Here is a 12487-nt window from a genome sequence, read left to right as displayed (position 1 = left end):
GGAACTTCTAGAATCAAGCTGCATTTCTGGCTGTGCTCCTTAACCATAGTCCAAAAGTTTTCCTCTTTGTTTTTCTTGCCTTGCCTTATGGCTATGATGCACCACTGAAACATTTAAAAAAACAAACAAACAATGTTTTGGCCAGTGGTGATTAGTGAAATGAATGGTCTCTTACAATCCTTTGTAATGAGTCCTCAATACCTTCTCTTCATTCATCAGTGTGATACTGCCAAGCTAAAAGCCCCTCACTAGCTGCTACTCAAAGTGAAAATAATCTTAAGTGATTGAGGTTATCACACAGTTACCAGCAGACATAATAAATAAATAAATCCTTTTTCTACTTTTTTTTTTTGTTCCTTTTAGTCCTTAGGGTTAATTTCTTTATTGGTGCTTTCATACTCTGTCCTATCTAATAATGGTAACTTTCATCCAAGAAAAACAGCAGAATAATTTGTGCAGTAGTCTGAAAGGCTGTGTTTGTCTCTAGAGGATCTTGGACACACAGAATAGAGAATTACTGGATTAATCTGCAAATCAAAGAATGAAAGGTGGGTCATTCAGTACAACCACGTTAGTACAGCTGAAGTATAGAAAGAGCGGCTATATATTAAAATTGCTTATTCATACAGTGGGCAAAATTGTATAGTTGTGATTTAAAAAAAATAAAAAAATGAAAAAAAAAATGAAAAAAAAAATAAAAAAATAAAAAAATGTAGTGGGCGAGCGCATGGATGTTTTAGAAGAAATTAAATGCAAAGATAAAATTTTCGTGATGTTGAGCCTCAGCCTAAGTGATTACATATCATTAACAGGTTTTGGTGAGAAAAATTAGCTGTGCCATATTTCACAGAAATGGAGTGCTCAACCAGATGCGTACAGTCAAAACTAGAGATCAGAAGCTGTGACTATTCAAACTAACTATTTAGCTACTGAATTTTCTCCAGGAGCTGAATCTAGTATTTGTTTTAAGAAAATATTGTAATTTCATTTGTCCAAACAAACAGATACAACAGTACCTTATGTGCTAACTATCTTAGTTCTTCCCTTTCAAAAGTCTCACCTTCTTTTGAAAGATCAAATTTGACTATCTTTAGCTTCTAGCCACTGGAACCTGTCTTGTCCTCAGGATAACCTGTTTCTTTCTGTGGAAATGCTGATGTGCTTTTGAGTCACCCTGCCACATCCTCTTAGCAAGTCAAGCCTGGACTCAGTGTCTCAGCATTCCCATCACTGTAAAAACACTTCTCAGCTTTTACGCACTTTTTTTTTTTTTTTTTTTTTTTTTTAAATATCAAACAACAGTAAAAGAAAAGAATAAAAAATTGCAAGAATTTGTCCTCACAGGACTCTCACCTGCATCCCATTCTCTTCTTTTCTGAGTTACTACTTCAAAAAAATTACATCTGAAAGCTTTACTTTCTCCTTCTTAAATAGTTTAGCTTGCATTTGACTTCACATAATCACTTATTTTTAGATTGGGATCATTCGGTAACAGTAACCACCATAGAGGTTTATTAGTAAGTAATGCACTGACACCTCTAAGAACATAATAAAAGTTATGTAATCTATTGAGATAGAAATTAAATGTAAACATAGCTTCCCTATGCTGTGCAAAGAAAAAACCCCAATCAAGGACAGTTCTGATTTGTTGGTAAACTGATGACTCACATACAGACACACAGTTTTCTGAACCTTCTGTAATGTTTGCTGAGTAAGGATTACCTGAGTAAACTGCCAGTAAAGCTTCATTCTCTTGGCTTTGGCATAATTGCATTCAATGAGCCTGGGCCTGCTGTTCACATCCACCAGACATCTGTTGTCATCATCATCGATAGTGGGACTCAGAACACCCACATGGAGCTGCTGATTGCTCGTGTAATAAACATTCTGCAAGAGGAAACACAAACATGATTTGTGGCCTCTAAAAAGAAGAAGCACTTTCACCAAAAAACAAATGGCAAATAGAAACGTGCTGAATAGCAGCAGTCTGACCCTATGGTTGCTTTTAAATTGTCTCCATTCATACAGGAAGCAACATGACATTTTAAAATTAACATTTAACCAACAAACATTGTTGGTAATAGTTAATGACTGATTTTAGTCTCCTATTCAGTCTGGTTTAGTCTGAGGGCAGATCCTGTAGGGCAGAAGCAAAACGATGTAGCTGGCTGGGTGAGCTACCTAAATCAATTTGTTGTCAAAATTTTACAGAAATAGGACAATCAAATGTAACTATGCTTAGCAGACACGATGAGCAGGTTGCCACTTACCCTTCAGAAAGCTCAACAAACCCACTAACATCACTCCACTCATCAGTGTTGACCAGTTTAGAAAAAGAGGCGTAAAATCTTGTATTCTGAAATACTGTGGGGACAGGCATCTTTCAGGTTATTCCTTCTAACTGAGCTATTTCAGGATAATGCTTTACTTACTAATAGTATGGATATAATTATATTACTATGAATATAATTACTGGATATTATAGCATCTTATCCAATAATATCACATCTTCTTCCAGAATAGAACCCATTATGCACAGTATTTTCATTACTATGTTTATCCAATAACACACGTCTTGTACAAATTCTGCTTCATCCAATAGCGAATGATAAGATACTGGTCTGTGTAGCTCACCAGACAGCTTTTCTGAAAGCTATGAATAACCCCCAGTTCCTCTACCTCAGCCCCAGAATAGGAGAGTCCCGAATTACCATCTCACTATGTACTTGTTAGGTATACACGTGTGACTTTCTATTGATCATCTTTTAAACTGACCTGCAGGTAAAAATATTACATAAAAAACCATGCTTGCATTTTATTATTTTCTATTTAGCTCTATAAAAAGGAGTTTGTAATTTAAATAATTTATTATAAAGATGAATCTCCATTGCAGCACTTACTCAAGAAGATACTTTTAACAAATATTACCAATGATGCCAGCCAGTCTTAAGTACAAAATGGACAACGAAGCATTTTTGTTTCAAATGCTTCAGAAGACACAAGAAAAACACCTTACCAGCAATTCCGCTCCTAAGATACTGCAACATCATCATCAACTAACCCAACAGGACAGAGATGTTGAGATAATTCCAAGAAGTAATTTTTGAGCATTCGCTCCAGTACTAATTAGAGTGACTTTGAAATTTTGACCCAGACTTTGAGCTTTGTTCCACTAAAACAGCAGATGACTCAGTAGTCTTTGCTCAAGGGACTGGAAACTTGGTAGCTAAAAATGTGCTTATTTCCACTGAAGTTAAGACACTGGCTGCTGATGGAGAGAGCATTCAGTCAAAGGGTCTTTGCACTTTTAATCAGGAAATGAAAACCTCAGTCAAACACAACCATGTATTTTCACACCAGAATCACACACACATTCTCCTTGCAGAGCTGCTGAATTTCCACAGAAATAACCTTGTTCTGATATTGGTACCAGAGCAAATGAATGAAAAAAAAAATCAAAAAACCCCACAAAAAACAATAACACAAAAAACACAACTGTCTTACTCTATAATAAAATAAGCTTCCTCCTTACATCACATTAATCTGCTATAACCCACAGCACTTTGCTATCTGTATTTTTCTCCATAATAGCACTGATGCGCTGCTATCTCTCCCAGGCAATGGGAAGGGAGCACCATTTTCAGGAGGTCAGGTAGGTCAAGAAAAGTGAAACTGCAAGGATTCAGCATTAGCATTAGTTATAAGCTCACAGGATTTGTGACTAGACAGGTGTCAGGGCCAAAACACAGACTGAGCCTTACACGCTTGCACAGCTCTGACCACAGTCCCCCCAGGTGCTTTCAAGGTGGAAGAGTGCAGTTCACACACTGACAGGTTGGCTCTGGAGGCTATCACTTCCTTCCTGTGTTCCCCGTCCACACAACAGATCCAGCAGCCTTTTAGAAACATCCTCAGGAAGCCCAGGCTGGCAGCATATTAACGTAGTGCAAAAGAATTTGTTCAAAACAAAGATTTGGTGCTATTAGTGTAAAGGTTTGCAGCAAGTAAGGGATTAAATTAGTAGAAGCCTACATACCTGGTGCTGAAGAAAAGTACATCAGCTGCCTGCAAAGCTTGACATACACCTCTGCCAGAATCTTTCTGTTTTACTTTCCTGTTTTTTACTTTTTTTTTTTTTTTTTTAAGAACAGCTTCATAACTGATCATAACGAATTTTCATCCGGCCAGTAACAGTTGGTATCGGTGGTTTGCATTGCTGCTGGTTTTTTAACTTTTATTTTCTTCTCTCTCTCTCTCTTTTTTTTTTTTTTTCCTTTTTCTTTTTTTCCTTTTTTCCTTTTTCTGACAGAGCCTTTCCTGCAATTTTCCTCATGACTTGAAAACTGTATTTTCCAGTTAAAGGACCAGTTATTGCTTAGCTTTCTGTATTTTCCTAGAAGGTCACTACTCTAGGGTCATTGCTTCAGTTCCTGTTTTTAGACCATCTGCTACTCTCTCTGAGTACCCATATTAAGACAAATAAGACAAGCAAACTGCAATTGGTACCATATTAACAAGACTAATGAAATGTTTCTCAGGTTCTTCAGAAGGTCAAGAGAAAGGTTTAGTCACAGTACTTTTGTTATCTGATACAAACGTTTCCTGTCAAAAAAGACAGCTGGAGTATGAAAACACAAATGAGAGGTAGCTAACATCTGCACAGTATAAGACGCTCAAGACATCTTCAAAATAGCTATGAGTTATTAGGGAAAATTCAGAATCCCATTTTTCTCACCTCCATTTCAGGTGAACTAATTTGCTGTAAATTACATTTTTTCTATTTTGTATTCTAAGTCTAAAAAAATCAGCTTGAATATCAGGAAAATTCACATTACAATACTGCAATGAAAACAACCATTTGTATACACTTCTGCTACTCAGGCCAGCTCCAGAACAAAGGAGAAGCTCCACCCTTCATTTACCACTGGACCAAACATATCCTTGCTTGTTTTAGGGAAGTTAAGGATTCCACCCCTCTTGATGCAAACTCATGTAGCAAATCAGCATGGAAGAGGAACAGGAGAGTTCATGCCTGAAGATGCAGTCTCCCCTGCTTCTTAATTATTGTATTCAGAGCAAAAGTTCCTTTAACTATACTGTTCCACTTAGCCCTTCCTTGACAAACTCTGCTTTCAGCTGTAATCTTAACATTTCACACATCCCAAATCTGCCATCAGAGCAATGAAGGCACAAGTTACCTCAGTCAAGTTATTTGCACAGTAAAAATATTTCAAACACCACAAAATCTGCACACACACACACACAAAAAAAAAGATAGCTTGGGTACAAGAGTAAGTAAATGAGCTTTGCTTATTAGGACACAAATATATTGCTTTGTCTTCACAATGATTTGGTGTGGACTTTCTGTTCATGAGCATTTTGCCCTAAAAGGTTAAATTGTTCTTTCCATTGCAATTAACACTGAAATTCCACCAACTTTAAATGCAATGAGATTTTTGGCTCCCAATTTACTATTAAATTTTGAAGAGCCCCCAGAGCTGATAAAGACCTCAGAGCTGAACTGGGTTACCAGTTCCAGTAAATTATTCATAGGAGATGGTTTATCATGTAGCAAGAAATTTAGCAAGAAGTTACAGTAAGATGTCCAACTTAACACAAGACAATTATCGGAAGGATAAACTGCCAATTCCCAAAGGAATTTTAAAGCAATACACACCAATTTCAGGCTGAAAGCCGTTTGTAATCCTTATGGCAATGTTCCCAGATGAAATTGCTCTGGAGGACTGAACATGACTGTGCATTTATAATGAGCAGTATTTGTTACCCTGCTTTTGGCATAACTAAAAGGGATAAGAAGCACAATTCCTCACTTCTTTATTTCATCTTGTGCTCTGACTTTTTTTCAATTGAATCCATCAAGTCTTTTACTGTTAGGAGTAACATATTAACGCATTAGATCAGAAGTCTCACAGCAGTTTCACACTGGAGTATAACTCCACCTAAAGAGCAGTCTGGTGGATTCCAGTAAATCCAGATTTCGTTATGTAATCTAGTACCATTGATGCTCAAATATTTACATTGTTTTTTACTTTCTTCTTCCCAGCAGTACTTGTTAAATAAATGCATCTCAATGAAAGAACAGTTATTCCCCAATAAGAAAGCTCTCCACAGAATTCAAGTTCATTATGAATAACACAAATATATCACTAGGATCAAAATAAACTGTTTTTCTATTTATTATTCATGTGGGAAGAGCCTTCTTTGCAGAAACCCTGCTATAAATATCAGTGAGTCAAGGAAGAATAGCATCCATCAGCAGCTGCTATTTCTACAAGCTAGTAATTTCACACAGAGCAGAATTACTCTTTTTAGACACAGCTGGCATGGTATTAGAAACATGAAACTGTTGTGCAAAATTATGCTTTGGAAGACACCCTGAGATACTTATACCCTTATTACTGAGGGCATTTAAATGAACATCCTTGTTCTGTTTACTTGATTCTCCATCTTGCACACAGAATGACCTTCACATTTTTTAGTCAAACAGGCATGTACAAATACCCTGATGTACTTACACACTAATTTATAAGATCTGTTCTGGGTCTCAGACCTTTGCGGTTCTACACAGACTTCACATTATGTGACTGGAGAGAGAGCGGCTGCACTGTCGTGTAGCCACAATCAACAGCATCACTGCATCATTTTGTGCTACCCTAAAAATCCTACCGTTGAAGGAGTACAAACATAAGAACCCAGGCTGAGAATTACCAAAATAATTCATAAATGTACACCCCTTAGCCACGGACCAGCTGTAGAAGATTCGTGTTATTTTTCTGAGGTAGGTTTTCAGTGGTTACAGCCTCACTGTACAGCTTTGAAACAATTACAACCGTGTTTCATTCAAGTCAAGGTTCAGTTCACTCTGAAACTTGTCTTACAGGTGAGCAGACAAACAGCTGTATACCGAGGGTAGCAACAATACCAACCAAGACTTAAACAGTAGAGCATATAGGAGGGGAACTACTCACTACTTCACTTCAGCCTTTAGATTTGCATCTTACTGAGTTTGCCCACCAGCATACTGGTTACTTGACGTACTCTTCTTCATGTGCATACACGAATTAACTTACAAACTCCAAGCAATATTTCACTACAATAAAGCCAATGTGCTCATGGACCTGAAATAATACAGTGTGATGCTTAAAGCCAGAAAAAATGTTAACATATTATTCTAATAGAAAACAGCCAGATTTTGTCCTTTTAATTTAAATTCATGAACCTATAGTGCAGTGGAATACCTAATGCTGCTGTTGCCTACTCTGGTATTCTACTTTGATTTTATTTAAAACAGCATCCAAAATTCTTTCTTCAGATCAACTTTTTAAACTGAATAGAACTGCCTTTCAGTACTGACTTCCATAGTCTTCCTAATGCTGGTAACTACTGAATTAACAAGACCTGTATAAAGGAAAAATTTGCCTGATTTACTCCTTGAAGCTTCTCTTTGTTTTCCTCTTATTTCTGCAGAGGATCTCTACAACTTCTTCCAGAGGAAAAAAACAAACAAAAAACAAAAACAAAACAAACAACAACAACAAAACAACAACAACCAGAAACAAAAAAAAACATCCCATGACTTTGTCCTATCTGAATTTTCCCTTTCAGTCTCCCAGAAGTTCTCTATTTACTTTTCAAAGCTTTCTTTCTGGACTCGTACAGAATCTTATTTCTTAGCCTCTTTTCTTCTCCATCAGCATATACTCATCTGCAGACAAACTTACTGTCCCCTTATGCACCCTTGACAGTTGAGTTTTCTCTTTTTATAAGAGGTCAAGGTGTCGTTTACATTTCACTGTAAGTTTGTGCTTAATTCCTTTAGCAGTTGAGGGTCTCTTGCATGGCTGTTGGGTGGACAGGAGTGAGAGCAACTATTTGGACACTGCAGCTTTCAGTTCCTTGGGAACAAAATAAAGTTACCCTCGTAACTCACCCTGGAGCAAGTGAGAGTGCTTCTGGTTTTAAACCAAGTTAAACAAACAAACAAACAAAAAAACTGTACAAAGAATTTCTGATGCACTAAATAGACAACATCAAAATCAAAGCAAATCCTCTTATAAACTAGGCTACAGAAAATGAAAACACTATTTCTTAGCTGGAGAGGATGTATTTCAGGCAACAAAGTCTATCACTTCAACTTTGTTGGTCTCTATGTAGAGACTCACAGAAGCTCACGAAATTTTATCCAACCCAACTGTATACTGAAAGTAAGATTTCTTTCCTGAAACATTTTTAAGCCTTCCAAGGTTAAATGGAGATATATACCTGCAGCCTAAGCAAAATACATCTGAAAAATAGCACTTTTCCTGCCCACCAAGTATCTTTAAGTAGTGTCTCTATTGTTTGCAGGGTGGTGGCAGTGAATGATAACCAGAGAGAAAGAAGTCAGCATCTAGAATTTAAACGAAAAGTCTGTATATCTTGACCTCCTGAAAAAGCTAGCATTGATCTTGCCTGCGTTCATGAATAAATTGCAAAGTTCACAAAGTTCTGCAAGGAAAATTGAAATGTGTCAGACCAAAATATTGCACTCATGCCCCAGACATTGCTCCTTCCCTCTGCTCCTCTTCTCCCCAAGGTAAGAGGAATGAAAAGTATAACCTGTTACATTTTCATCGCTTAACGTACTTGCAGTGCTCATGACTTATTTTTTAAAGGAAAGACAGAAGGTGACAAAAGGGAGGCAGACATCAGAAGCAGCTGTACATAAAGATTTCTTATCACAAATGCTTAATAGTCATTAAAGAAACTTAACTAGAAACAAGCAAACAAATCTGTTGGTAAGGTAGAAAAATGCTTTCATATCAAGCAGGACATTAATACCCATTTAACTGTCCTAGCTGCACGCAGTCTTACTGTTTGCTTTGTGAGCTTCAGTTCTTCAGTTCTCCTGTGAATGCCAGTTCTGTACCGTGCCCCTTGCTTAAATCAAGCTGTAAACCTTGGCAAGAAATGAAACAGTAAATACTCTGATATGCAAAAGCACATTGCTTGGTTGTACACAAATAGTGCAATGCACCTCCCACTGCTTTCACTCATTAGGGATTTCCTTCTGAGGCCTTCAGTCACTGTGAAGTCTCATATACAGACTCAAACCTTACAGGTATTAATACACAGGACAAGTAGAAGAGGCCCGGTATTTCTGAGTAAACACTTACCAGGTGGATGAGTCAGCAAAGAAAACCCAACAACTCAAAAACCAAGTTGTTTGAATGACCTTCAAGTACAACAGAGAAACCTCCAGTGAGTAGCTAGAAGAGCTATGCTAAGCTTCAGGCTGCTAAGTATCACTGGGCTATGAGGATAAGCTGCCTCCACCACAAAAAGCAGATTATGTCTCAGATTTTCTGCTGCATTTTCTGCCTGTCTTGGGAGCCTTTATTTTATTATCAGAAGTAGATTATCCTATAAAGGTATCTGCGGGAGAGAGACAAAGAAAAATCCCTGTCTTGCTGTTTAGACTTAATATGAAAACTAGGCACGCAAGTCCCTCGTAATTAAAAGTCACTGGTTATACACAATAAGACAGTTCTTTCAGGAGTCTTTTAAGTAAATTAATTTTGTACAACATCTTTTTGATTGTTCTGAAACAACAACAATCACTTCTTTTAGCAGCTTCCTAGTTTGCATATGAATAAAAACACTAAGATTATTACAATTGTCTATTATACTGTACACTGTTGAGTGACTTGTACTATCTTGCATAGCTGATTCTCTCCAGAGCTCAAATATGTGTCACTGCATGTGCACCCTAGGACCAGACCCTTCCCTCCTTCCCAGGGGACCTTGGGCCTTGACCATGACAACAAAAAGAGGTACTGGGGGGACACAGCACTGCAGTCCTGCACCATGTACTCTTTCCAACCCAACAAGAAGGAGGGGAGCAACCCTCCTAATTCCCAGATACCCAGCTCCATGGCCCAGGCAAGCTGTGCTGAAGCTTATTAAAGAGACAATTTGGTACTCACGTTCTCTTCTTTCTGCAACTAGTAGAAGGCTAGTATAAATCCTGGAACCAACAACTATGTCTCGAGTACCCAGTATAACAAGTTACTGCAGGCTGTGGGGTCTTCATGTTCCTCTGGTGGGTTTTGGAAACCTTACCATTCTCTGGTAAAGGGGTGCTGACCTCACACGTTTTGAAAGGTATTGGATTTCTCTGCAACAGAAAGATTTCTGCTACAGTGAATCTCTACTTACAATGAGATAACTGAACAGGAAAATCTATTTCACTGAGTAGGTTTCTCTGTACTGCACATGCCATGTTGATCCCAGCAACTATAAGGAACTTATGAATGATGTATAGCAAAAACATGAAAGAGCATTTGCGGATATAAGTTTAACTCCTAAGCCGCCTTATGTTTAACTTTTCCCCAAGAACAAAACCAGATTAGAATAAAATGCCATATTTTCAATTAACAAACTGTTTCTCCAAATACCTCCCTAGTATGCATTTGGAGGACAAAACTACAAATTCTTTCTCATTTTGATTCATTGTTTTCTTCCGTCTACTTGCTCCTTTAAAAAACAAAACTCACCACCGTTGTCATCCTCATAAGTAAAACCACAGGAGAGCAATTTGTTTGCAAAATTCCAGTACAGCTCAGTCCATGATTTGTATTTATCAGACTCACAGTAGAGAAGAAACTTGGAGAGTTACAAATCACACTAATATCTCACTGGAAATTCCAGATGAAACCTCAGTTTCTGCTTCAAGTCAACAAAGCTCTTTCCTTGGTAAGTAAATTGCACTGGCCCTAAAAGCAGGTACACTAGAATTTTATTCCTGTAACATTCAAAGAACCTGGGAGATGATTGGAAAGCTGAGGTGAGAAACTACATCTCATCTGAGATACTGAATCAGACTAATGTACCTGACCCTAATAGAGCACTGAGCACAGTCTGAACTGTTACGGTCTGAATGTAGAGATTTATTGAAATTTTGTGCTTGTAGTCATTGAAGGGAAGAAAAATGCTTTGATGTCAGGGCAGAAAAACAATCTGAGTCCATGTGGACCTATCTGTTTTTGCATCAAAAGGAAATGAAAAGCACATTCTCATATCTGATCCAGCTTTCTAGCTTTTATTTTACAAAGCCAAAGAGTAAGCTCTGCCATTTTGTATGATTAAATTTTATGCATGCAGAACTGCTCCTAAACAGCCTTTTAATGCACATTAATGTAGGTTTTTCACTCAGTTGTTCTATCTTCGGGTAACAAAGGTCAAATTCTGACATCTTTCTCCTAAGCATCTTTTCATAAGTACAGAGCTTGTCTGTGCAAATGAATCAGTGGGTATTTCTTACATTATTTCCATTCACCTTCAATTGTAATATAAAATGTTTCTTATTCACAAGAGTACTAGTCTTTATTTACATTAGGCATTTTCTTCTCTCAACAATCAACTTAATGTTAATGAACTCACACTTGTTCAGATTTCATCATCTAAAAAAATGTATATTAAATGAGTTTCACTTAATAAAATTACTACTGAATTTACATTCTCTATAGCACATGAGTTACCACACTGTTTCCTGGTTGTAAACATATCTCTCTCATTCTCTAAAGCTGTGTTTAAGACCTAATTAATGTTTCACAGATGTTAGCCAGGTCGCTTTCAGTTTGGCATGGACAAAACTCCTTGGGCCATCCAGATTAGAAATTGCAGCTTTTACTCATTGTCCACTGAACCTAAACTATACAGAGTTTATCCTTTACTCGTAGCTTGGAAGCTTCATCGCAATGACTGTATACACTACTGAATTATATAGTCGCTATTGTTTTGTACTGAGGATTAAACACTTTTATGGGTTTTATTGCTTAAAGTGAACTCATTTGCTTAATGTGTAATTTGCTCACTTTAATTAGCTAAAAAATGGGTGTCAGAAATATCCTGGTTACCTGAGACCATGGAATGTTTTTCCTGATAGGAACTTTCCTTCCGCCTTGGCCAAACACAGTCATCAACTTCCAGATTTCCCAGATTACACTGTTTCTTCAAATCAGCAGTTACAAATGGAAAATGCAGTGGGCAGATTTATCTTTGTTTGAAAACAAACTATACAGGTTATTAGAAATACATCTGGAAACCAGAAATGGGCATTCTGCATGAAATGGTTAAGCTATAATTATTCAGTATGCCTCCCACTGAAAGTGGAAAATGAGGTATTTCAGAACAGCAACCATGGACATCACACATTGGGCAGATTACCTCACTTGACAGTCAATACTTAAATCTGCCTTGAGTGCTCAAGAAGTTCCCAACTCTCACAGTGCAACGTTATGCAAATACTACAATTACTCCTGTAACATATGATATTGAATTTAAAAAGTCAGTCTAGGAAAAAAGTGATCTGATTGTTTCATTAATTCTTAAAACGACCGAGTTCATAGTGACAAGCAAAAGTACAAATCTGATGTTTAAATAAATCCCAATAATAGTCAATTCTTAAGTTTTCTCTAGATTTTGA

At 37.2% G+C, this 12487-nt stretch overlaps 1 protein-coding gene across 4 annotated transcripts in view; it reads right to left on the bottom strand.

Moving 5' to 3' along the window:
- Nucleotides 1–12487, bottom strand: part of GALNT18 (polypeptide N-acetylgalactosaminyltransferase 18) — a 212047-nt gene that overhangs the window by 809 nt on the left and 198751 nt on the right. For all 4 annotated transcript variants that reach the window (XM_072338534.1, XM_072338531.1, XM_072338532.1 and 1 more), the window contains one exon: nt 1723–1887. In XM_072338534.1, coding sequence (XP_072194635.1) covers nt 1723–1887 — 165 coding nt within the window. The remainder of the gene's footprint in view (nt 1–1722; nt 1888–12487) is intronic.

This window comes from Excalfactoria chinensis, chromosome 5, assembly GCF_039878825.1.
Source record: "Excalfactoria chinensis isolate bCotChi1 chromosome 5, bCotChi1.hap2, whole genome shotgun sequence".
In the NCBI taxonomy this organism is placed as follows: Eukaryota; Metazoa; Chordata; class Aves; order Galliformes; family Phasianidae; genus Excalfactoria; species Excalfactoria chinensis.
This window is presented reverse-complemented; position numbering and strand designations above follow the sequence as displayed.